The following is a 25,583-nucleotide window of genomic DNA, read 5'->3' as shown; positions in this document are numbered from 1 at the left end:
AAACCTCCGCAGCAGCTCCCACTGCCTGAAACACACTGGCCCGAGGTCCGGGGCCGCCCACACTGAACGCAGCTGCCTCTGGGCCTCCTCTCCCGGGACTCCCCAGCAACAGTGCTCCCGGGATCCACCCAGACGTGCTCACCTGACCCCATCCTCCTGCCTCTTACCTTTGCCCCCACCCTGCACCTGTTACACCCCTCCCCCATATCCACCTGTTATATAGTCCCAGCGTACCCCCAGGCCCATGTCAGACGCCCTCCTGGACCAGGGCATTGGGTTCCTCAGCTGAGGCCCGGCTCCGGGCTCACCTGCACCCTCCGCCGGGCGGCATGCTCCCTGCAGGCAGGGCCTCTGTCTGACTCGCCTGACTGAGCACCCAAAGAAATCTGGGGGAGCCTGGCCACAGCTACATGAGGCCTTTGGTTCTTTTACCTCTAATCTCTCACATGAACCCCAAGACACCCCTTTGAGAAATTCTCCTCGCCCTTTTACAAATAAGGAAGAGGTTGTGGTTCGATTCCTGGTCAGGGCACATGCCCAGATTGTGGGCTCCGTCCCCAATGGGGGTATGCAGGGAGCGCCCGGATCAATGAGTCTCTCTGATCATTGATGTTTCTATCTCTCTCTCTCCCTCTCCCTTCCTCTCTGAAATCAATAAAAATATATTTTTTAAATAAGAAAAGGGACAGCCCAGCGACACCCTGAGCTATACCTGGAGACCCACCCTGTCCAGCCCACCAGACCCACCCTGTCCCCACAGCAGACCCACCATCATCTCACCCATCCCCAAGAGGTCACAGGCCTCCCCTCTGCCTGGCAAAGCCAGGATCCCAAGAGGCTAACTGTCACTCATCATCCCCCTCCTGTTGGGGGGCAGGAGGAACCCCTGTCTTCCCATGGGACTGTGGGAGCCCCGAAGGAAAGAGGTGTCCCCCCCAAAGCGACATGCTACCTGAAGCTGGGCCCAAGTCCCCCCTCCTGAGAAGCCCTCCCGCCCCACCGCCGCCAGCGCCCATTGAGGGGGCTGCAGCCCGCCGCCAGCCCACCTTGAGGAACTCGAGGAAAGCGGGCTTGGTGAGACAGGCCTTCTTGATGATGGACATGGCGTTGGTGAAGTTGTTCACGTAGTCGCTGTACACGTCGAGCACCATGGACTTGGAGAACTGAAACAGGCACGGGAGGGTCACGGGAGGGTCACGCCCGCCCATCCTCACTGCCACCGCAGCTGCTCTGATGACACCTGGGGGATCTCACCTAGTCTGAGGTCGGGACACATGAGGAGGGGAGGAGACCCTGAGGTCGCGGGGAGGAAGAGGGGGGAACAAGGACAGCCTGATGCTTCTCCTGCCCTAACACGGCAGCCCCGCCCACAGGTGAAGGTGTGACGCCCCCAGAAAATAAAACCCCCCTGGCCCTTCACCCTCCGGGGTGCTGCTCCTGACTCCAAACTCCTGGGACACACTGACCAGGTGTTGGATCTGCTGAGCACTCAGGTTTTAAACAATCCTTTTTCTTTCAGTAGAACCCACCTATCTAAGTCGGGTCAGAGTGGAATTCCACTGACTTCACCCTCCTTAGCTCATGAGTCTCCCTGGGGCCCAGGGATTTCTAACACACCCCGCATTCCACAGAGGGGACCTGGGTCGGAGAGGGCCCTAGAGCTGCCGGACACGGCAAAGCCGAGCGGAGACCAGGCCAGGTCTCCTGGAGTGTGAGCCAGTGCTGAGGAGGCCCCGCCGCCCTGGGACATCCCCCGGGGGCCAAGGCTCTGTTTAAGCACCCCAAACAGAGTCACCCGGGAGTGCTCGGCAGGGGACCGTCAGACCCTGGTGGCTGCCCACAGTGGCCGGTCTCCTGGAGAGAGCACCATGCCTGCAGCCGTCTCCAAGGCCACACTGGGCACTGGAAGGTGTCATGCCTACCCCTGCTTGGACCACAGGGCAGATTCAGGCCCTGCCACCCTGTGACCCCACTGGCTCGGACAAGGGGAGCAGCAGAGGCAGGGGCTGGCCCAAATGACCACCAGGTCAGACAGGCTGTGGTTTTCCCCGGGAGGGTGCGCCAGGGAAAGAGTTTGGGGACACCTACCGAAGCCACGAAGAGGTCCCCGATCTTCTCGGTGGCGTCCCACTCGGCCACGCGGGAGGACAGGGCGATCTGGAACATGGAGTGGCAGTGCAGGATCTCCTTCACGCGGAAGAACACCACCTGGCACTTGCGGAGGCTCAGCGCCTTGGGCTCCATCTCCACCAGCGGGTTGCGGTAATCCTGCGGGGCGGGCGGGCGCGGGTGAGCTGGCCAAGGCCAACGAGAGCTCGGCGGGCCAGGCGTGGGCCTTCCTGTCGGGGGAGCAGGTATCCCTCACTCCCCCCTCGCCTGTCTTCTAGAAGGATCTCCATGATGTAACCCTCCTGGCCCCTCTGTGCCCACCCACAGCCCCCCCTCCCCCCATGACTTCTGTGTTAAGCTGGGTTGGGAGGAGTTTCCTGGTGTCAGGCCCCAAGGCCAGGCTGGCCCTGGTCAGCTCTCCCCGAGCCTGAGCCAGTCTGTCTGATGGACAGAGGCGATGATGTCCCGGGGAGCCCCCCTGACCCCCAGCTTTGTCAGACACACAGGAGTTTTCATCTCCGGGGACCGGGCTCCCCTGTGTGGCTCCCACCCCGACAATACCCTTCCCTGTTGGCGTCACTCCGAGAGCCCACAACATCCCAGCAGATTCACCGTTTCAGGAATGCAAACAACAGACCAGGTGGATACACCTTGATCGAGTCACATGACCATCTAGCAATCCCTGGGCATCTGATGGCGAGAGAGCGTGCCTCCTACTCCCCAACGTGGGGGCTCCAGGACGATGGGAAGGCACGGCCCTGTCCCAGGGGCTCCCAGAGAGGCGGGCGAGGAAGACACGGTCCCTTTCAGGCACGAAAAGGACCCCGTGCCCTGGACTCTCCAGAACAAGAACCCCAAATTTGTTTCAGAAAACACAGGCCTCCCATGAACATCAACATTTGGAGTCCCGCTGTCCCCATAAAAGTTCTGGCCTTGGGCCCCTTCTCCTTAAAACTGCCCACAGGCCCCAAACACTCCCTGCCAGGTGTCCCTGTGGGCCCCCCTCCCTCTCCCAGGGGCCCCAGACTCGTACCTGGAGGACCCGCTTCAAAGACTCCACGTAGCTGCCTTCGCTCTGCACGATGGAGCCCAGGATGTGCCTCCGGACCACCTGCTCGGGCCAAGAGCTCGGTCAGCGCCTGCACCCACCATGGCACAGAGCAGCACCTACTGTGCGCAGAACCCAGGTGACAGGAAAAGGAGCCCCAGTGCCCAGAGGAGCTGACAACTAAGGGACCCATCCCTCCCTGGGACCAATGGGCCTGGAGGCCCAGCATTTCCTTCCAGGGCCCCTGCCCACCCCCGAGAAACACCTGTGCTCCCCAGAGAAACACCCGTGCTCCCCCGTCTGCAGAATGGGGCGGGGGCCCTGGACGCCCCCCAGGTGCCCCAGCTGCTCCCAGAGCAGAGTTCTCAACCGCAGTGACATTTAAGACCAGGTGACTGTGCGGACCGTCCTGTGCACTGTAAGATGCTTAGCAGCATCCCTGGCCCTTACCCCTCGATTCCAGTAGCATCTCCCAGTGGTGACAAGCAGACCTTGCCCAATGGCCCCTGGGTCACAAAATCACCTTGGTCGAAAGCCACTGGCCTAGAGCAGTGGTCGGCAAACTGCGGCTCTGTTGACTCATGAGTTTGCCGACCACTGCCTTAGGGAAAAACACTTAAAAAACATTTTAATAATGTACTAATGTCTTTAACCAGAAGTCAAAACTTCTGGGTAAGGGTAATGCCTTATGCAGTGGTCGGCAAACTCATTAGTCAACAGAGCGGCAAACCGTGGCTCGCGAGCCGCAGTTTGCCGACCACTGGCCTAGAGTAACTCGTCTTGCCTGACCCAGGAGATCACAGGCTCCTGGGCAGAGAGATCAGCCGACACCAGGAAGGGGAGCCCTGGGCTACGAGCTGAAGCCTGGGGCCTCGCCGGTTCCACCTGCTCGGACAGTGGCTCCCTGCATTGGGGCAGGGGAGCGGGGTCACCATCCCGATGCGTTCAGGGGCCAGGGTAACAGAAACGAAGGAAGCAGGCGGGTGGCCTCCTAAGACGAGAGGTGCGGCTGCATCCCCGATTGTTAAGAGGCCGGACATCAGGGTTTTCTGCCCCCAAAAGAGGTGACAAATCCCTTCACTGAGCTTGGTGCCCCGAACACGTCTTGCTTAGCGTCCTCACAACCAGAGGGAAGCAGGTCTCTCACGCTGGCCCGTGGGTGAGAAAACCCAGATTGGGAGGGAACCGACGTGACAGCCCAGGTCCCCGAGCAAAGCCGCCCGGCTCGGCGTGACGCTGGGAGAAGGAAGACACGGCGAAGAGCCGGCGAGGAGGGGAAGCCCGTGTGACTCTGAGACCCCAGCCTGACGACAGGTGGACGGAGGGTGGGACGGGGCGCCTCGCTCAGTCCTCTCGGAGCCGGATGAGTTCAGTGCGTCTCAGCCCTTTTTAAATTTAGTCCCTTTCCTCCAACAGCACCTTCATTTGAAACAGGTAAGTCGGAGCCGCTCTGGTTGCCGTGGGCGTGGGAAGCAAGCCTCCAGATGGGGGGTGGGGAGACGCACCGCCAGGGACCAGAGCGTGGGGCCCTGGGGGCCCAGTTTGGAAAGTCTGTGCAGCTGGTTGGGAAGAGAACCCAAGAGGCCGCAGCTGGGGTTCAGCCAAGAGCCCCCGATCATCACTTCCCCTTCAAGATGCAGACCTTGTGGCCCCCAGCTTTCCTTCCCCTGAAGACTCCCACCCACCCCACCCCACCCCGCTCTTCCCACAGACCTGCTGAGGGCTCAGGCCGTCGGGCATGGGGCCCAGCTCCGGGGCTGGGGGCTTGATGTCCGTGACGCTGACCTCCAGGAGCCCCATGTCCTCGTCCTCCGAGTCACCTGGAAAGTCAGACAGGCTGGTGACACAGCAAGGCCAGGACAACACGCCCTGCTCAGGCTCCAGGAGCTGGGATGCACCCTGGCCCGGGGTCCTGGGGGCTGAGCGGCACCTGGGGCCACACAGGGTCAGAGCCCAGTGGCCGCATCCTCGGCCACACTCCCCTGCAATAGCCCGTCCCTAAATAACCGTGAGCGAGGGAGGAAACGCAGCAGCATCCACTCGCCAGAGTCCCTGTCCCGGCTCAGACCCGCCCGCTTCTGGCCTGGCGAGGCCCGGCCGCCTGGGAGCCCAGCACTTCACACTAAAAATAGTTTTCTTCTGGACGCCCAAAAGGGAGAAGAAAGACCCCAAAGAATGAGCGGTTTGGCTTTGTGTTTTCATCTTTCAAAAAAATATGCAAAGACGCCAAAGGGGAAAAGTTCAGCTGGTGTCCGCAGGGCACCGTGGGCATGAGTGGGCGTGGGTCTCAGACGGAGGGCAGGGGAGACAGGCTCAGGCAGAGAGAAGGGGAGGCTGGCGGAGGGCAAGGGTCTGGCCTTGGAGGTCTGGCCCCTACGAGAGATGTGGACACGGGAGACGGGACCCTGGCTGCTCAGGGCTCTGACACCCAATGGCAGCGGCCGTGGGCAGCAGGAAGTGGGCGCTGTGGGGAAGCTGGGAAGAAAGAAGTGACTCCCGGGGCCAAGGGAGCAGGGACACTCAGGTGGGCCCTTACCTGAGCAGGAGACAGAAGAGGAGGAGGAGGAGGGACAGCGAACCACAGCGTGGGGGTGGGGGTGGTGCAGGCCCTCCTTCCGGGCCCACATGGCACCCGGGCGATCGCTCCGCACCCACCCCAGCCTCCGGCCCTGCGGCTTCCTCTTCCCCCCTGCAGCACTGGGCAACATTCTTGGCCGGTGATTCGAGCTCTGCCACAGCTATTAATAACGCCTCTGGTGGGAGGGTCACTTTAGGAAAGGCTCTAGGCGGGTGGGGAGGGCCTGGGGAGAGCCCGCTGGCCGCCTGGCTGGCCTGGGGGTGGGGAGAGTGACCAGGAACTGCTCCCAGCCAGCGCGCCTGTGCACCCTGCTCTTTCTCCAGGCCACTCCACTACGTTTGGGTCTGTCCCGTTCCAATCGGGGGCCAGGGCACCCTCACAGGTTTAGCGCTGCATCAGCCCATGTGCTGTTGGGATTAACTGTGCAGGGTCACATGGCCAGGAGGCAGCAGAGCTGGGATCTGGACCCAGGGCAGAGAGATTCGGTCCTGGCACCAAACACTCCACGTAGGGCCATTCCCTCCTACACACACACACACACACACACACACACACACACACACTGACAATAACACCTGCCACATAGGAACTGGGGGCTGAGCCAGGCTCTTTCCATGCACTACCTTGGTCATCCTTACCACAGCCTCCTGAGACAGATGCTATCTTAGCCCATTGCCCGGATGAGCAAACTGAGGCACAGAGAGGGTGAAATAAAAGGGCGCAGAGCCTCAGTTCTCCCTGGCCTACACCCCTGACCTGGCCCCATCTCTCCCCCCACCCTCACTCCAGCCAGAGGAAGGAGCCTCCTCCATCCCTTCCAGGCCTGTGTGTCCCCAGGCCAGTCACTGAACCCCGCTGCGCCTGCTCCCTCCTCTCTGAACGGGAACGGGGTAGGCCTCTGTCGCTGTCTGGTGTTTATTAGGATTAAGTGAGGAGCTTAAAGCTCTTATGAGCGCCTGACAAGCAACGAATACTCGATAAATGTGAACTATCACGAAAATCATTTCTGGGACATCTCCTACGCCCCGCCTCCCGGCCTTTGCACAGGCTCCCTTCTGCGCCCGGAGCACCTGTTCCGCTCCCCTACACCCCTGCTGACTGACCTGGGTCTCCCTCTCCTGCTCTCAGCCCTTCCCGGACCCTTCAATCCCACATTCCATGCCCGTCTTCCCCACCTCGCGCCATGGCACCCCACCATGCCGCCATGCTGCCTGCCAGGTGTCTGGTCATTTCCTGTCTACAGGCCTGTCTCCCCTGCTGCACCAGGAGCTCCTGGAGGAGATGCTGTTCAGTGCATCTTGGTGCCCCTGCACCCAGCACGGGGCGCGGCACGTAGTAGGTGTTCACTAAGTGCTGGCTGGTGGAGAAATGGGTGGCTGATAAAGGAAGGAATGAACAACAGAACTCAAAGGCGAGGCCAGGTGAGCTAGACAGCACGGGAGGCCCGAGGCCAAGGGCAAGGGCAAGGGCAGGGACGCTAAAGGGAGAGGCCCCACCTCCCCTGGAAGAGAAGGCCACGCCTCCAAGAGAAATAGGAAATAGGCTGGGACAGCGGCCTGACACTTGGGGTTCAGTCCCCAAGACCCACCGCCAGAGGAGCCCAGACACCTCGCCCACCAGTCCTGCTGCCACAAGGCTGGGCACCACCCCTCCCCCAGGCCGGCCCAGGGCCTCACCGAGGACGTCTTTCCTGTGCAGGAAGGACACTTTGCGCAGGACGGCGATCCTCGTCTTCTCCAGCCCGTCCTTGGTCCCGCTCCTGGCGGCCTTCATGAACTGGGTCATCTGGGCAAAGGCAGAGACACTCATCAGAGAAAAGGAGGGAGGCCTGGGCCACCGGCCACCAAGGCCACCAGCTCCTCCCAGGCCTCCAGGCCAGGACGACAAACATCAAGACCCCGGGGGCCGTTCCCTCCCAGGGAGGTGGCAGCAGAGGCCAAGAGGGACGGTGGGGCAGGGCGCCCCGAGACCACGTGAGACCTCCTGGGACAGGATGAGAAGGAGGATCTCCCTAGGGGAACCCTCTTTGTGGGCCAGGGGAGGTCCTGACTTGATTTTTCCCCTTTGGGACAAATTGTACAGCACCTACTCCCATCAAATCGAGGGGAGGGGACGCATGGGGGAAGGCTCGAGGCCTGGGGTCCTAGCCTGGCTCCAAGTCCCAACTCCACCACACCCAGCAACGTGACTCTGGACGTCTTAACCTCAGTGAGCCTCCGTCTCTCGCTGAGACTCACCAGGGCCGTGAGGACCAGGCGGACAGGTCTGGGGAAGCACTCTGGACAGTAAGGCAAGCGGCACGATATCGGGGTTACTTAAGGGGCCACCCAAAGGAGGTGAGTACACACCTCCATCCCATCTGCGGAACCCGAGGGAGGAACCCATCCCGCGCCCCCAAGCAGCCAGGTTTCTTACTGAGCCACAGTCCAGGAAAGGGGAGAAGGCTGCCGTTGCCACCGAGCAGGGCGCAGCTTCCCCTCGGCGGGGAGGGCCTGGGACAACAGCGTAGCAAGCTAAGCAGAACGCGGGCACGGGAGGAGGCGTGCCCAGCAGGGGAAGCGGGCACCCTGGGCGCTGGGGGAGCCCTGGCCTGCAAACAGAGCTGCTGTCCCCTAACTCATTCTTTCGTCCCCTCCGCACCCAGCCCAGCCCTGGCATCTTCCCTGACGCACAGCCAGCGCCACTGAGAGAAGTTTCTACAGGGACAGACACGCTTCCTCTCTGTGCTGCCAGCACGGCAGCCACTAACCCCACATAACTTTCGGACATTGGAAAAGTGGACATTGGAAAAGTGGCTGAAGCCACTGAGGACCCAGACTCTATTTCATTCATTTGAATTTAAATAACCCCACGGCTAGCATCACGGACAGTGCCTGCCTAGGACACCCTCTTCTTCCTGAAGTCTCTGCTGCAGCTGGGAGCACTCATGGGGCGAGGGGGGCCTGGTCTCTGCTCTTCCGACCTCCTTCCTCCGAACACCCCCTGGGGCCCCAGCAGAAGGGGCGGGCGCTCCGTGGGGGTCTGGGAGAGGAAGGCTTGCTGTAAGCCAGTGGGGGCTGAGGCTGGGGGCAGGGTGGTGCTTTTCAGGAACAAGGAAGGCTTTCTAGAAACAACCAGCAGAGGGTGGAGAAGGAACGTCCCGGCCCCTCCTCGCCTCCACAGGGACAATGCGAGGGTAGCAGTGCCTGGCCTTTTGGGCGGGGAGGGTCATAAACGCCTGTGAGAACTAACAAGAGGAACAGATGTCGACCCCAAACTGCACGAAGACGCTCATCCTCTTCTGAGGGGGTCACACACCGTCCCCCCCCCCCACCCCCCAGATGGGAAACCTCTGTCCTGGAGCCCAGTTCCCGGCCTGGCAGAGCGCCATCTGCAGGGCTGTCCTAGGAACTCCCCACATGGTCTTTGGGGGAACCACCTGCAGCCTCCCTGTTGGCATTTTCCTGGGCAGTGAAAGAGCAGGTGAGCACCCCAGAGGTGTCCCTGAGTCCACCTGCCACCCCCGCCCACCCTCACAGTGCAGAGGCCGCGCCAGGAAAAGCGCTGGTCTGGGCCTTTGGTCCTCCAGGTGTGCCCGGCTCCTCTCTGGCCTCGGCTTCCCGAGAAGTTCAACCTGCCCGACCCCAGGTGCCAGGCCTCTCGGGGCATCTGTAAAAGGGCCTGCACGCTGTAGGGCGCCTCTTCTCCTCTCCCTGGGGAGGCCTCGGGGTCTGATGGGGACAGTGCCATGGGCTGGAGAGTGCAGGCTTTAACCGCACGAAGCCAGGTGTGAAGCCCAGCTCTGCTGCTGACGCCGGTGTGACCCTCTCCGTCCTCACTCACGCTAAATGACAGCAGTGACACACCTGCCTGCAGGGGGCCCGGGGGACGGCACAGGCAGGCACAGTCACACTGCCACCATCCACTGAGCGCCCGGTTGTGCCGAGTGCAGCACCGAGCACCTAACACGCCTGAGCTCATCCTTACATCCGCCCCAGGGGCTGCTACTGCTAATGCCCCCATTTCTCAGGCAAGGACACCGAGGTCAGAGAGGTCAGGAGACCTGCCCAGGATCACACAGAGAGAAAGTGGTGGGACGGGGATTCAAACCCAGGCCCTCGGGCCTTCCAAGCCCATAGCACGTGGTAATTGCTCAGTGGATGGAAGCTACTGCTGTCAGCAGCCTCATGATCCAGCAGTCTGGGTCCCATCTGAGAAGCAGGTACCCTGAATCTCTCTGAACAGGACGGGGAGGATGTCTATGTAACCCAAACCACCCCCCCACCCCCACCATGGTTATTAAATACGCAGACTGCAGGGCCTTGGTCCCAACCTGCAGACTCCGCGTCTTCAGGGGGAGGAGCTCAGAAATCTGCACGTTTCAAAGCTCCACGGGAGATTCCGAAGGCCCTAAGTTTGAAAACCCACCCAGGAATTCCTGTAGACCAGTAAGGCTTCGCTTGAGGGTGGGGAGCAAATGAGAGGTAAGAGCATGGAAAGAAATAGGCCTGCTATGGCGCCGGCCAGCTCCTGCACAGGTGCGCCCCACGGCCAGTTCCGGGTCTCGGGGGCAGCCCAGGGCTCGGCCCACCCTCTGCGGCCCAGGACGTGGGAGGGACAGACAAACAATACCTTACAATCGTACTTGTGCTTCAGCTCCTGCATGTCTCTCCCCCCAACTCTTAAAGCCAAGATGTCTCTCTTAGTCCTGGTGTATCTCTCCTTTAGCCTAGTCAGGTCTGGAGAAAGCTGGAGCCCCCAAGCGGCCAGGCAGAAGGAGAGCAGGTGAGAGGAGCAGGCAGGACAGGGAGGAGACAAAACAGGGACAACAGAGGAAAAAGGAGACTCAGGTAAGGTGGCGGATGGACAACTCGGAGCAGGCGGGATTTGGGGGCTGGGCTTGACCAGTCCTGCCTGGACTGGCTCCAGCATCGCCCTACCCCCCAACATGTCAGGGAGCCAGGGCCAGTCTCTGCAGCAGGGAACCCCGCTGCTGGGGAGGAGAGGTGGCAGGAGAGTAGCCCAGGCACCTCTCAGGGAAGGGGAGCAATGCTGGGAGAACAAGGACTGTGTCTTTGTCATCTCCCCATCCCAGGGGGCTTGTGACATAAGAGGTTCTTGGCAACTTTGTGAGATGGATGGATGGCAGGTAGATGGACGGGCGGAACAGGTGGGCAAGGGGATACGTGGATGAGTAGGAAGATGCACAGAAAGATGGGTGAATGGATGGAGGGATGGTTGGACAGATGGATGCAAAACAGACAGGCAGATGGGTAGATGGACAGGCTCATGGATAGATGGATGGATGGACGGATGAACGGATGGATGGAGAGATAAATGGACAGGTGAGCAAATGGATAAATTTAGTTAGGTGACTATAGCAGGGCAAATGGATGGAGGGATGAATAGACAGTAAGATGAATGGAAAAATAAAAGGATGAATGGACTGGTGGATGATAGACAGTGCTGTGCTGATAAACATTAACAACCAGTTCTCCAGGCAAAAGAGCTCTGCTTTGTAGCATTCCCGTGGTGTAAATGCTCCCACCTAACCCATTTCAAGCTACCAACCTGAATCACTGAATGTAAACTTGGAAAGAGACGCACACGATTGGTTCTTGGGTTCTTGTGAGTAAGGCCAAGCTGGCTTTAGCACACCTCTGGAGGAGGGGTGGATAAGTAGAGAGAGGAAGAGAGGGAGGGAGAGAGGGAGGGAGGGAGGAAGGGAGGGAGGGAGGGAGGGAGGGAGGGAGGGAGGGAGGGAGGGAGGGAGGACTGAATGTAAGGATGGATGGGTGACTGCTTACATACTGTCTGGGAAGATGGATGGATGGACAGATGATCAGATAGACATTCAAATGCATGATGTGTATAAGCAAGGGTGATATCTGGTCAAGTACACAGAAGACCGAGAGAGTGTCCTTTAGAGCAACAGACACGCAGGGAGATTGAGAGTCTGAGCTCCGGAGGCGGGTGAGCCTGCACTCAAATCACCAGCCCCGCTTACTCGCTGGAAGGTCTCCCCACCTGAGTTCCAGCTTCCCCACAGGCAAAGCGGCCATGGTAATAACCACTTCATAGAGTGGCTGAGGAGATTACATAGATGATACATTTACTATATTGAGAGCTTGGTGATTCCTCAAAAAGTGGAAGTGATCATCATACTCTCTTATTCGAATAAGTGCTCACCATCTGTTGAATAGCTGGATGGATAGATGGTGGGATGGACAGATGGATAGACGGATGGATGGATGAAGTATTTTCTGTCAAATGATATGTGATGAGTATGGCTCTACCCCTCACTGGCTGTGTGACCCTGACCACATCATCTAACCTCTCTGAGCTTCTGTCACTTAGGTTCTCTGATGAACAAAATGAGACTCTTAATGCCCATAATACCAACCACTCTAGGATATTAGGAAAACTAAATGAAACTACTTGGTAAGCTGAACCACACCAGGCAAAGGTTCATGATTGTTATGCAAAGAAGTAACCGGACAGGGATCCTTCTGTGCGTTACTCAGACTCCCCAGAAACTGGGGAGCTTGGAGTATGTACCGCGTTCTGTTCCATCTGCAAATAAGATTGACACAATAAAACCATAAAGCCCACGTGGGCCTGATGCCCTGGGTCAGAAGACCCAGGATCGGAAGTCTCCTGCAGAACTGGCCAGATCCGAGCAGGGGAGCGAACAAGGCTGAGGTCAGAGCTGGCTTTTCTGCCCCGTCCCCTGACCCACTGGGTCACAGTGACCTTGATTACGAAGAGGTCACAACCCGAAAGTGAAAAAGTTCAAGCAGCCCACTCCACAACTGGAAAAAAATTAACACCTGCCACTGACCATGGGAGGCTGCCAGCAGGTACGATTAACGGAAGAGCACCCGGCTCCTGCTTACACCCGGGTCGGCTGCTTCCAAGGAGGTCCCTCTGCACACCCTGCAGTCACTTTCTTTGACAAAAGTCCACCCGTCGAGAGCGGCCTCTCGAGACATGAGAAGGAGGAAGTCCACTCGCTCTCTGGCAGCAGGGCAGGGTGTCCTCTGGTCTCCAAGGACAGGACACAACCCTTCCCCAGATCTCTGCTGCCCAGCGCCCCGCAGCCACACAACACGGCCAAGCAGCGGTGGCCCCGAAGCATCAGCCACTGCAGCGCCAGGCACGGGAGCAGGTGCGTCCGAGAAGCTCCGGAGGGCAGAGCACCGCAGACAGGGTCAGGGGGTCCCTGGCAGAGGTGGGTGCTGAAGGAAGGGCCCCTCGTCAATCCCCTGTCCTGGGAGCCTGCTGTTCAGGCAGCAGGAGGGTGTTGGCTCCACCTCCAGAGAAAACGTCCCCATGGTTAGAAATTCCAAGAACATTGTCTGCTGAGGAGAGCCCAAAGCCCCAGCCTCAGGGTATGAGGGACCTGAGCTCGTGGCAGCAGCCAGAGACCCCGGCCCTGGGGCCAGGCCCCGGCAGGGCCAGCCCAGCACTCTCAGAGTGCTCCCTGGCCCCTGGCATCCCCTGGGGGCAGAGCGCTGGTTAAAAGCCACTGCCACACCCAAACCCTGAGCCAGAGTGCCTGAGCAGGTGAGGCCCTGGCATCTGGGAATTCAACCAGCTACCACGTGATCCTGATGCCCATGCAGGTCTGAAGGCCACCACCGGAGAGCCCCAACTCAGCACCCCCATGCCTCCTGCCCTCTGAGAGGGGCCTACGGTACCCTCCCAGGCCCCAGCAAGAAGGCAGGGCTGGGGACATGGCTGTGGGGATGAGGAGGGGCAGCCAGAGGCTGAGAACAAGGGCTGGCCTAGGCATCAAGGCCACTTGCTCCCACGACCAGGAGCCGGCTGAGATGTGCCCATCCCGCCCTCCTACAGAGAGGCTGCCCAGGGGATGTGATGGCTTCATAACGGAAGCCCCCCTCTCTCTCTTAATTGGTGCACGCTGCCCGTTCTGAGGGCAGAAGCAGGAACGGCCTGTTCCTGGCTTTCGCCGGGCCACCCCTTTAGCCTAAGTCACCTTTCCATCTCCTCCGGCTGCTGCACCCCAGCTCCCAGCTCCTCTCGCCTGGGCCCCCCCCTAACCAACCCCACCAGATCCCACCGTGTCAGGCAGGCACCATAGGTGCCAGGGCTCACGGTTACAGAATGGCATTTTGTCTTCTTTCTTGACAAATTATCCCATATTCGGTATCTCCTCCTAGACCACAAAGGTTCCGGGAGCCTGGGTGGGTTTTCCTGTTCCCGTGTACCCCAGCCCACACCCTAAGATGTGGCCTAAGCACACAGTAGGTGTCATAGATGCCTAACTGTTTTGCTAGCAGCATGTCAAGGCCACTTGCCATGGCCCAGCCCACGGAGGCCCAGCCACAAGACCAGGCGAGACCTGCTCACTCCCAGGCTTCCTGAGAACTTGGGGGAGCCTTCTTGTCTGAGGGGATCCCCACACTTAGAAAGGGGCAGGAGGCACCAGGAAAGACTTGGAGGCCCCCACAATCCCAGCCCAGGTCGGGGGCCCCCCTGCCTTGTCCCTGCCCCGCCTCCAGGCTGCATGTGCCTGCTGTGTGTGTCTTTTCCGAAGGAGCCTGAGAGGGACCTAGTCACCTCCGGTCCGTCAGTAGGAAGCTGCTCCCACTAAATCCCAAATCTCAGCAGGGCCTGAGTCTGCCTTCTGGGGCGTCTATAGAATGAATGGGAGCAGTGGGACTGTCACAGGAGAGGAGGGGCCAGGCAAGCCACCCTCCTCTCGGCCTCCGGCTCCCTCCCTGAGATCAGCAGGATGCACCCCATTCCAGGCAGAATACCAGAAGGAGCCAATGCATGGATGGCGCTTTGAAAGGCCGCGGGAAGGAGCGTCCCAGGCAGCTCGGTCTTGGCCACAGCAGCCCCCGCTGGCTCCCCTCCCCAGGCGGAGGGCTGGGTGGGCCTGACTGGCCCGAGGACACAGACCCGCGCAGAACAGGAAGAGCACGATGGTTCGCTCCAAGTGCGCACTCTGGTCAGCGGGTCGGGCTGCCTGGCACACTGCGCTGGGGATCTGAAGCCAGACCTGAGCCCAGGAGCATCGTGATCAACGCCAGGATCTGCCACGGACGCGGGGCGGGAGAGCACCTGTGCCAGGGATGAGCCACGCCCACCCCCGGTTCAGGGCTCTCCACCACCAAACAGCAAGGCCCGCAGGTCAGCTTCTGTTCCAGGGCACCTGGGCCACGTCCCCCCCGCACACATTCCTGGGAATCACTGTTCAGCTGTGAGTCTCAGGCCTGGCCCTCACCACCCGCATCGTCCCCTCCCCGAGGGGGTCCCAGTGCCCTGGCTGGGCTGAGAGACGCCCCCGCCTGCTCACCTTGGGCTGGAAGGACACGCGGTGCCTGGCGGGCTCTGCCTCCGGCTTGGCCTCCTCCCCGGAGTCCTCGCTGTAGCTCTCAAACTCGCTGGAGCTCCAGCCTAGGTCCTCGGCCTCCCTGGGCGCCCCGTCCCGGCGCACATCCTCGTACAGCAGGCTCCTCTCCGCCCCTGCTGGCCCAGGGACAGGCTGGTGAGCGGAGCCCAAGGCCAAGCCCACCAGACCCCATTTCTGCGCCCAGGGGCATGGGTGGGGGTGGGTACGGGTACATGTCGTTTGGCCCCGGAGCTCCGCCTCCACTTCCTTGTCCATACAACAGAGGTGAGGACAGCACAACAGCCACCCGTCAAGTGAAGAGGACACGAGAAAGTGTAAAACAGCGCAAGAAAAGTGTCCGGCACCCGACAGGCTCACTGATTTCCTGTCGTTGTCAGCATTGCTTTTCTGGGGTCTGAGTGCTCATCCTGGCCCTCCGAGGCATTTTTTAGTAGAAAAGAGAAGACGGCCCTCGCCGATTTGGCTCAGTGGACAAAGCGTCGGCCTGAGGACTGAAGGGTCCCGGGTTCGATTCCAGTCAAGGGCTCATACCTCAGTTGCAGGCTCCTCCCCAGCCCAGGCCCTGGTTGGGGCTCATGCAGGAGGCAACCAATTGATGTGTTTCTCTCACATCGATATTTCTCTCTGTCTTTCCCTCTCTCTTCCACTCTCTAAAATTCAATGGGAAAATATCCTCAGTTGAGGATTTAAAAAAGAAAGAAAAGCGAAGAGAAGATGGAGGACCAAGTCCTGACTCGGGCCCTCAGCTCTGGCCTCAGCATCCTGGAAGTAAACCGAGATGGTCCAGCATTCCATGAGCCAGGATCCTTCACGCCAAGCCTCTTTCCCACAATGGTCCAGCATGGTCCAGTAGGGGGCGCACCTGCTCCAATGTCCAGGAGCAGTCCCTTTTCTTCCAGGCCCCACAGGAAATGCCTTGAACTGAAAACTCGGGGACAAAGACCCGAGAGTCCACTGGCCCAGAGAGACAGGTGCCACCAGGGCCTGGGGACTCTAGGGGTCCCTGTCAAGTGGGTGTGAGATGTGCTCACAGGCTGTCCTGGGACTGGAACACGGGTCCCCGCACAGCCCCAGCTCCGCCACTGGGAGGTCTGGGGCTTCACCTTCACCCCTCGGGGCTTCACTTCTGGGTCAGTTACCCGCAGAACTGAACTGCAAACCTCACAAAAGTGAGGCCAGGCTCCAAAAATGCCCGCAGATGTAAAGGCTGTTGTCAACACGGGGCAAATATGGCATTGGGAAGGGGTTTAATCTGCTCAGAAAGCACACGTGCTGGGAAGGGGGAGCTCAGGTCTTCGGAGGCCTCTCTGCGAAATGGGATGGTAATAAGCAGAGGGTGGAGTAAATAAAATATGTACCTAAAGCTCTAGCAAAGAGCAGCGGATCCTTCCGGGGGTGGGGGGGGGGGGGCTGTAGGTGGGCTCGATGTCATCGCACTGACCTCGAGCCCGCACCTGCGCCCCTCGGGAAAGCGGGGGGCGGGGGTCTGGAAGGTTGGCAGCCAAAGAACAAAACGGGCGCATTGAGGCTTAGCTGGAAACTTGGGCCCCAGGATCAGGCGGGAGCATGAGGGTATTTTTAAGCAAAAGATTAATAGTGACTAATGTTTTCAGGGAGTGGAGCAGCTGGTGACTAGGCGGTGACCTTTACGGTGACCTTTACCAGGCTGGGTTGATTGTCCTATTACTGCAGTGCGGGGCCCCACCAATGCTTGGGGCTGCCCCTGAGGAAGGACCAGGGTGGCATGCCAGATGTCTCCCTCCCCACCTCCCAAGGGCCACCAGCTCCCCGCCCCGCCCACATCTATGTGTCAGTCTCGGTGGATTTTCCCAGCAGCCCTGCAGGTCAGCAGGTGGCAAGTCATCACCCCTCCATTAGACAGATGACTTGCCCAAGGTCAGGCAGGGAACGGGAGGGGCTGCAGACTCCCAGGCCAGGCTCCAGCCATTCGCCGCTTTGTATGGAAGCCCCACCATCCTGGGCTCATCTAAAAACGCTCCTCCAGGGGACATCGTGCCACCAGATCCCTGGGCCTGTGCCAAACCCTCAGCCTCAGGGGCCTCACAGCAGCTCTGGTCCTGGTCCCCGCCCTCCACTTCCTGGGGCCTCAGGCTTCACTGGTGCTCAAGATCACAGCCCTCTCCACAGCATTCATCACCACCGCTCAGCGCTCCCTGTCACTCTCTACTGGCATCCTCACCAAGCACCCAGCGTTATTGCCCCAACTTTACAGATGCATCGACTGAGGCCCCGAGAGATGAAGCAGCAGTCCTCTGGTGTGACCCTCCCCAAAGTCCTGTGGGGTCAGGATGACATTCTGATTTTATAGGAAGAAACATATAAATAAAATATGTGTGGCCCAAAGGCACAGATCCCTGTGCCCTCATCAATGGCAGAGCCGTGACTGGAACCCAGGGCTGAGTGTCCACTAGCGTGGGTGGCCTGCACCTCGGCCGACAACCTCCTCTCCCAGGACCCGCGGAGCCCACATGAGTCCACACCGGCCTGATACTAACACAGCCGCATCCCTGAGCAGCAGACCTGCCAAGGCGGCCACAGCCTTATCTCCCTCAGTCCTCCCAAGCCCTGCAGGTGGGGGCCTGGGGGTGGGGGGTCCTCACTCGGTAGACTCAGAGCTGGGATTCAAAGGCAGATTGTCTGACACATACTCCTAACCACCTCAGGGAAAACTAGGGACAAGTCATTTTCCCCGTGCCCTGGGGGCACGATAGTACTGGGGGGGGGGGGGAATAGGGGGGGCGTAGGGGGAGCAGACTAGGAACTAAGTAGGTCATTGCTTGATGAGATTCAGGTGGGAAAACAGCCCAAAGAGGTTCAACAAGGGCCTCAGGCCTCTCAGATCTCCTGGGTTGGGTTGGGACCTTCCTACAAGACCCACTGCCTCCCTACACAATGCGCCCTGCCCCCACCTCTCCTGGATCCAATGAGCTACAAGCAGGGAGGGTAAGCACCTCCTGGGCTTGCAAAGGGATGCCTCTTGTTGTCCCATTTGTCCCTGTGGCTGGAACAGGAGTCGGGAGGGTGGCTCTGGGGGCCCTCAGGTCTTGTCATGTCTGTGTCTCTCCCGTTGGACTGTGCATAGCCCACGGATGGTGAAGGCCACCCCTATCAGACTAGAGCTCCTCTATAGCAGGGGCTGTGTTTCCCCGACAGGGGGAGCCCCGAGAGCAGGCAGAATGGGGTAGCAGCAAAAGCAAGAGTCAGCCCAGCCAGAGAGGCTCAGTGGTTGAGAGTCAACCTATAACCTGGAGGTCACGGTTCGAATCCTGGTCAGGGCACATGCCCGGGTTGTGAGCTGGATCCCCAGTGGGGGATGTGCAGGAGGCAGCCAATCTATGATTCTCTCTCATCATTGATGTTTCTATCTCTCTCTCCCTCTCCCTCTTCTCTGAAATCAATAAATATATATTTTTTTTTAAAAGAAAAAAAAAAAGTAAAAGCAAGGGTCAGGCCCTGGCTGGGGAGCTCAGTTGGTTAGAGTGTCATCCCAATATGCCAAGGTTGCAGGTTTGATTCCTGGTCAGGGCACATACAAGAATCAACCAATGAACGCATAAACAAGTGGAACAGCAAATCGATGTTTCTCTGTGTCTCTCCCTTTCTCTCTCTCTCTCCAAAAAGAAGGAAAAAAAATCAATAAACAAAAATTAAAAAAAGAAAAGGCAAGAGTCAGGCAGATGTCCATAAAATCTTGGCTGTGTGATCTGGGGCTGGTGGCTTAACCTCTCTGATGCAACTCAACTGGAGCCATAGCCTGGCCCTGCTGACCTCGTGAGGTTGATTGAACAGTGAGAGTCATCTGGCATCAGACACTGCCCAAGTCCTCCTGGGGTAGGGGACAGAGCACTGGACTTGAAGTCAGAATGACCAAGGTTCAAATCCCAGCCCTGCCTCTGCAATTTCTTTGTAGGATGAGGACATAATATACCCAAATCAAAGTCTCAAAGCAGAGTCCCAGAGACAAATGTGAGAGTCGCTGGCCTAATGTGTTCAAGCAAAGATGGTGATAATAAATCCCCCTCCCCCTGGGTGAGAAAGCTGGACCCAGCTCCAGTAGGACTCATCCCTACCCCGCACCCCCACCTCCCCACTCCACCCCACCCCGCTGTCTGAGGCCACAATCTCCCTGTCCTCCAGGCCACCGAGGGCCTTACTGCAGAGCAGGGCACAGGCTCTCCAGTTTTCTCCACTTCCCCTTTCAGCTGAACAAGCTGTCACTTTCCCTGCAAGCCCAGACTATCACCCATTTCCCTGAGGGAGGAATCGAGGCTTGGAGAGGGGAAATAACTGGCCTGAGACCCTTCAGCCAGAGCGTCCCCAGCCACGAGGCCCTAACCCTGCCCCGCCCCAGCCTGGCCCCACCCTCAGCCATCTCCCACTCTCCCTGGATGACTCCAGTGGTTTTTAAAAGCAGGGAGGAGGGGCAATTGGCGGGGTGAGGAGGGAAGGAAATGGAAGGAGAAGACAGACGGTCCCCAGTCCCCGCCCCTCCCACGCAGCCCCAGAGAAGCAAGGAAGCATGCAAGGGACCCTACCGGGCTGGTGGGCATCCAGGTTCTCACACGGGACGTCGTCATAAATCACATCTTCATCCAGGGCGGGGAAGGTGAACCGGTCGACTGGGCGTGAAGAAGGAGAGGAAAGAGCGGGAGTCAGGCTGCGGCGGCCCAGGCGGAGGCGGCTGCCAGACTGACATCAGCTGCACCAGCTGGCAGCTCCCCCGCCAGCATCAGCGCAGGGCAGCCTGGGCCCTGGGGAGCCCCTGCCTGCCACTCTCAGAGGACACTCTTCCGCTCCTTCTCTCCACCCCCCCACCCCCACCTCTCCCAGACCCCACTGTCCCTCTGTCACCCACAGACCTGCCCACCTGGCTGAGGGCACCTGCAGGGAGCAGGGAGCAGAGCCAGCACCCAGGGCACATTTTCAGTGGCCAGGCCCCCAGCGCTACCCCAGAAGGAGCCACTTCCCACCCAGAGGCAGGGGCGGGCCAACCAGCCCCAGTGAGAAGTGGAAATAGGGGGAGGGGGATGGACTTGGAGATGGGATTAAGAAGAGTCCCCCCAAAACCCAGCCAGCAGAGTCCTGACTGGTGAAGATTTCAGCAAATGAGCACAAATGAGACAGAGCTTCATCCCCGAACACGTCACTGGGCCGTCTATGAGCAGGGCAGGGCGTGCCCCCCGCCCATGACAGTAGCCCAATAGATGCAAAATGTAATGAGGTCTTTCCCCAAAACTGTGCCCACTCTCTGCCCTCCTTAGGGGCACAGGCCCCTGCAGAGGGTTTGAAAGCCAGTCGCCACGCCTGATGGGAGCCTGTCCTCTCCCCACAGCCCTCTGGGAAGGCCTGGGACCTCTGAGGTCTCACCATCCTAACTGCGATGCCTCCAGCTGCCCCGGGGCCCCAGAGCCTGTCAGAGCCTCGTCCTGACCTCCTTGCCTTCCCCCCACAGACTCTGCCTCCCAGTGGCTTCAGATCTGGCTGCCTCTGTCCAGGTCCCTAGCTCCGGCCTCCACCTCCCTCTCCGCAGCCTCCTCACGGGACTCCAGCCCACCCCACCGTCTCCTGTCTCCTAGCTACACCCCCATCCCACAGGGGTGGACTGAAATGCAAATGGGGCTGCATCACCAGCCTCTCCTGGCTCACCGTTGCCTTCTAAAAAGTATGGCCCCTGAGGCCCAGGAGGAACCCTCCGAGGTGGCACTCCATCCATCACCCCGAGGCTTACTGCTCCCTCGGGCTCCTGCACAAGCCGCCTGGACACTCTTCCCTGACCCCACTCCTGGCTCTCTGCCTCGGGGACACAGGGGATGTCCCACTCTGCCACCTGCCCTCTTCATGGGAGCCGCCTGCCTGTGTGTCTGGCTTTGCTCCCAGAGGAACCTCGTCTTGGTCACGGGGACACCCACCAACTGCTTCGGAAGTACGTGAGGAGCCAGTGAGCGGCCAATGTGTGGTCCGCTCCTGGACCGTGGCTCTCGGGGCAAACGGAGGCAACTGTCCAGCGTGGACAGCGTCCAGTCCACCCCAGGACTGCCACCCAGCCCACGGCAGCCCAGCCAGAGAGGACGACCCCTCAGCTCTCACAGCCCCCCATCCCCACCCCCATCAGCTCTCTGGGCTTAGAGGAGGGGACTCAGGTTATCCTGGCACCGCCCCCCGGGGGCTAAGACCTGACTTGGGGGGTGGGGGACTTACTTCGACGGGAACTCTTCCGCTTCCAGCTGGAGCGTCGGACCCCGGACAAAGCTGTGTCCACGGCATCTCCATTGCTCACCACAGCCGGCACCCTGCGGGCCGAGACACAGTGCCAGTGAGCTACAGGGCAGGGGACAGAGCTGACGCCGGAGAGACAGAGAAAGGGGCTCTGGGAGCTCCAGCAGCCCCTCCCCGGACAGCAGGGCACGCGAGGGGCAGGGCAGCTGACAGGAGCCTCTGGCCCCCACGGCCATCAGTCTGGAGGCTTTGGAGGGCTGAGACAAGCCCCTTCCTCGTCTTTAGAAGGCAGCCTGCTGCTTTAAGAGCATGAAGATCACAGTGCTCCCCAGGATGGGTGCCCGTCTTCCCTCCAGCGCAGGCTCAGGGGGACCCTCCCTCTCCCCGTTGTTCTCCACCTGGAGCTGGAGGCCAGGGCTGGGGACCACCTCCTGGGAGAAAGGAGGACTTGCAACGGCTCACATACCAGGCCTGAGAGACAGAGCTGAGGACGGGCTCACTCAGACACCCGCTTCCCGGGAGCAGGCACGCCAAGGGGAAGGGTGGGGAAGCGGCCGAGCCCACCCGAACCAAGTGAGCGCGTGACCGTCCCCGGGCCGTCACTCGGACATCATGCACCCCTGACATGACGTGGCACACACGAGAAGGGCACCTGCCTCTGCAGTCTTCTTACCCAACTCCATAACCCCAGTCCCGTCGGGAGAAAAATGCCAGACGGACCCAGACCGGGGGACATGCTACAGGATGCCTGCCCGTCACTCCTCAACGCTGTCAGGATCATAAAAACCAAGAGAAGACTGAGAAATGTCACAGACCAGCGCAGGCCGGTGACAACGACACGCAACCTGGGACCTTGGATGGGACCCTGGACCAAAGAAAGGACGCGGGTAGAAAAACGGGCAGAATTCGGATCAAGTCTGGAGTTGAGTGAATGGTTCCGTAGTTTGGACAAAGGTCTCGCAGTCACGTAGGACATTGGTTGGCAAACTGCGGCTCGCGAGCCACATGCGGCTCTTTGGCCCCTTGAGTGTGGCTCTTGCACAAAATACCACGGCCTGGGTGAGTCTATTTTGAAGAAGTGGCGTTAGAAGAAGTTTAAGTTTAAAAAATTTGGCTCTCAAAAGAAATTTCAATCGTTGTACTGTTGATATTTGGCTCTGTGGAATAATGAGTTTGCCAACCACTGGCGTAGGAAGTTAACGACAAGAAAACAGGGGGAGGGGGTGTGCAACGAACTCCATGCGCTACCATCACAACTTTTCTGTAAGTCCGGAACCTTCCAAGTGAAAGTTGTTTGTGTTTTGTTTTGTTTTGTTTTTTCTCAAAAGACAAAGTCCACATCTGCCATTCCAGAAGGGAGAGGCCTCCAACTGCCCAAGACAGCAGCCACTGCTGCCAAGAATTGACTCGAACTTCTTGGTACCTGAGCCCTTAGCGCTCAGTCGAGGACAGGTGGGAGATAAAGGCCAGGACAGTACAAGGAGGAGGAGGGAGAGAATGAGCATCACCTCCTGGGAGGGGCCCTTTGCCTTCTCCCTCCCAGCCCTGCAGGCAGCAGGCAGAGGAACCTGCTCAAGATCATGCTGCCCGTGAGGGGCAGAGCCAGACCGGGGAGCCCGCTTGCCGGGCCCCAAAGCTGGGCTCTTAAGACCGCGTCTCAGATAACAGAGCCCGGACAGCTGTGAGAATGGAAACGCTCTAGTCCGTGCTGTCCCGTGAGCCTCACGTGGCGACTGAGCACTCGGAATGTGGCTGGTGGCACTAATGTGACCAAGGGGCTTAGTTTTATTGTCAGCAGCTATGTGTGGCTAGTGGCCACTATATAGTCCTGGGGTAAGACTTTACCCCGACAGGAAGTCAATGCCAAGAGGGGAAGGGGCTAGTCGGCACCAGTAAGGGGTGCTGGAATGAAAGGAGCCGCCTGAGCCCACATCCCTGCCAGCTGCTTCCCTGAGCCACCACCTGCTCAAACAAGAGACGTCTTGAAGGTGCTGGATCCAGCCGCTCCAAAATGCCCAGACAGAACCAAACCCCTCCAGCCCGAGTCAACGTGAGAGCTTGGCAGGATCCACTTGAAAGTTTGCATGGACACACTAACGGTGACAATTCGTGACCATGACGATGCACCTGTGAGAAGCCACTCATTTCGCAAGAGGGCATATGAGGTCGATATTATCATCCTTGGGCTACAGATGGGGAAACTGAGGCCCATCGAGACTGAATGACTTACCCAGCGTCACCGGGTGCATCACAGGGACCTGGGGTCTAACGCCCAGGCTGCCTGCCTGCGGAGTCTGTGCTCATTCAACCAGACCTCTCGGAGGTGGCGAACTTGCACTTAAATATTCACTGACATCACAGATTCGCTGGGACCTAAGGCCCCGGGCCCTGCCAGACCATTTAGCCATCGTTTTTTCCAAAAGGAAGGAGAGAGAGTGCGCTCAGCAGCGTCAACAACACAAGTTCCAGTCTTCGTCTAAAAGAAATCGTCATGGTTCTTGGTACTTCCGCGCTAGACGTTTTCCCACGAACATTTCCCCGCGTAACTAAGGGGCCGAAGGCAATGTTGCCATAAAAAGGGGGTACGTTTGGTTTGTTGTCGTTTTGTGTCATTAGCTTGTTGTCAGTCTGGCTTCATTTCTCCGTCGACAAACTGGAGGAGAAAACAGTCAAACAGGGTGATCTGAAAATAGTCAGCATTTCTTCCAGATGACGCCGTACCAGGGAGTTGGTTGTTTATTTCGAAACACACTACACTGGGAGGAGGAAGAGAGGCCGAGGGCTCCCCGTGAGGGGGCAAGGTGAACCCACATGTTTCCCATGGAAGGAAGGCAAGTGCCTAGGTACAGCCCACAAAATAATGTCAGTTATTTGCACAGGATTGTCATAGATCTAAACACATTTTAAATGCATTCAACTATTTTACATTTCATAGTAACCTTTTTTTTTATTTTGTTGATTTTTAGACAGAGAGAGAGGAGGGGTGAGGAGGAGAGAGAAAGAGAGAGAAAGAGAGAGAGAGAGAGAGAGAGAGAGAGAGAGAGAGAGAGAGAGAAATCGATGTCAGAGCAGAACATCAATCAGCTGCCTCCTGCACACTCCCTACTGGAGATCAAGCCCACAACCTGGACATGTGTCCTAATCGAACCAGCAACCTTTTGGTGCATGGGACAACTCCCACCAACTGAACCACACCAGCCAGGGCACACAGTGGCCTTTCTAATTCTGTTACTCATTTTTAATGTCGCTCTTATTTGTCATGATTTTATCTCTTTTATGGCAACGTTGCCTTAAGCCAATTAGCTATGTGCTTATGGCAAAAATGCTACAACAAAAATACTGGACATGAATCATACCACCCAGCTCCTAGGCCGCAGTGCAGTTCAACCAGAGAATAGCTGAGAAGGCCGGGGGTAAACACTACAGGTGGCATCAAGAGAGAGCAGGGTTGGTAGGTATTTTGGGGTGAGATCAGGCAGCTTTAGAAGGGCTTGGGAAAGACTTTATGACACCCCAAAAGCCAGGTGGGGCTGAAAACATGAGTCTCTTAGTTGCACATTATCAAAAACATGGTGAACTTAATTTTTAATTTTTTTAAAATATGTTTTCATTGCTTTTTAGAGAGAGAAGAAGGAGAGGGATAGAGAGATAGAAACATCGATGAGAGAGAACATCATCCTTTGGCTGCCTCCTGCCACCACCTATTGGGGTTCGAACCCCCAACCCAGGCATGTGCCCTGACCAGGAATCATGACCTGTTGGTTCCTAGGTCGACACTCAACCACTGAGCCGCAACAGCCAGGCTTAATTTTTAATTTTAACTAATTTAATTTGAAATAGCCACATGTGGCTTGTGGCCACCATACAACACAATGCAGATCTAAGCCACCTGCTCTATTGAAGAAGTTAATTTGGGCTCATTTCCATTGAGCAGAAAGCTCAGGTCCTGGCTTTCTGGGCTGAGGAGAGGGGGTCACACAGCACAGAGAAGTCACCCTCGTGCCCACTCATTAAATGAGCTAACGCTGGGAAAGCACTGAGCGCCCCCACACACAGCACTGCCTCCATGGCTGAGGCAAGCAGAGACTGGGAGCCCCACTGGAGGGAAGAGGCCGGTGCCTGGGGGTGGGCAGGTCTCCCTAGGCTTGTGGGAGGACACCCCCGCCCCCCGCCCTGTACTTTGTTGGTATCTACTCTGGGCCAGGGGATGTCAAATGCTTGAGGACAAGTGCATGTCTTATTATGACCAT

The 25,583-nt window shown here is 58.6% G+C and overlaps 1 protein-coding gene across 2 annotated transcripts in view; it reads right to left on the bottom strand.

Moving 5' to 3' along the window:
- Nucleotides 1–25,583, bottom strand: part of ARHGEF10L (Rho guanine nucleotide exchange factor 10 like) — a 145,972-nt gene that overhangs the window by 53,339 nt on the left and 67,050 nt on the right. The window contains exons 5-13 of one of the 2 annotated variants that reach the window (XM_054720815.1): nucleotides 21,316–21,407; nucleotides 19,653–19,736; nucleotides 15,040–15,209; nucleotides 10,347–10,463; nucleotides 7,412–7,520; nucleotides 4,871–4,977; nucleotides 3,143–3,220; nucleotides 2,089–2,268; nucleotides 1,047–1,163 (exon numbers count right to left, since the gene is read on the bottom strand). In XM_054720815.1, coding sequence (XP_054576790.1) covers nucleotides 1,047–1,163; nucleotides 2,089–2,268; nucleotides 3,143–3,220; nucleotides 4,871–4,977; nucleotides 7,412–7,520; nucleotides 10,347–10,463; nucleotides 15,040–15,209; nucleotides 19,653–19,736; nucleotides 21,316–21,407 — 1,054 coding nt within the window. Of the gene's footprint in view, nucleotides 1–1,046; nucleotides 1,164–2,088; nucleotides 2,269–3,142; nucleotides 3,221–4,870; nucleotides 4,978–5,693; nucleotides 5,866–7,411; nucleotides 7,521–10,346; nucleotides 10,464–15,039; nucleotides 15,210–19,652; nucleotides 19,737–21,315; nucleotides 21,408–25,583 lie in introns of those variants that run through there. The other variant, XM_028155506.2, reaches the window with a different exon arrangement.

Source organism: Eptesicus fuscus, chromosome 9 (assembly GCF_027574615.1).
Source record: "Eptesicus fuscus isolate TK198812 chromosome 9, DD_ASM_mEF_20220401, whole genome shotgun sequence".
Taxonomy (NCBI): Eukaryota; Metazoa; Chordata; class Mammalia; order Chiroptera; family Vespertilionidae; genus Eptesicus; species Eptesicus fuscus.
The sequence above is the reverse complement of the archived record's forward strand: the minus strand, read 5'-3'. Positions and strand labels throughout refer to the sequence as shown.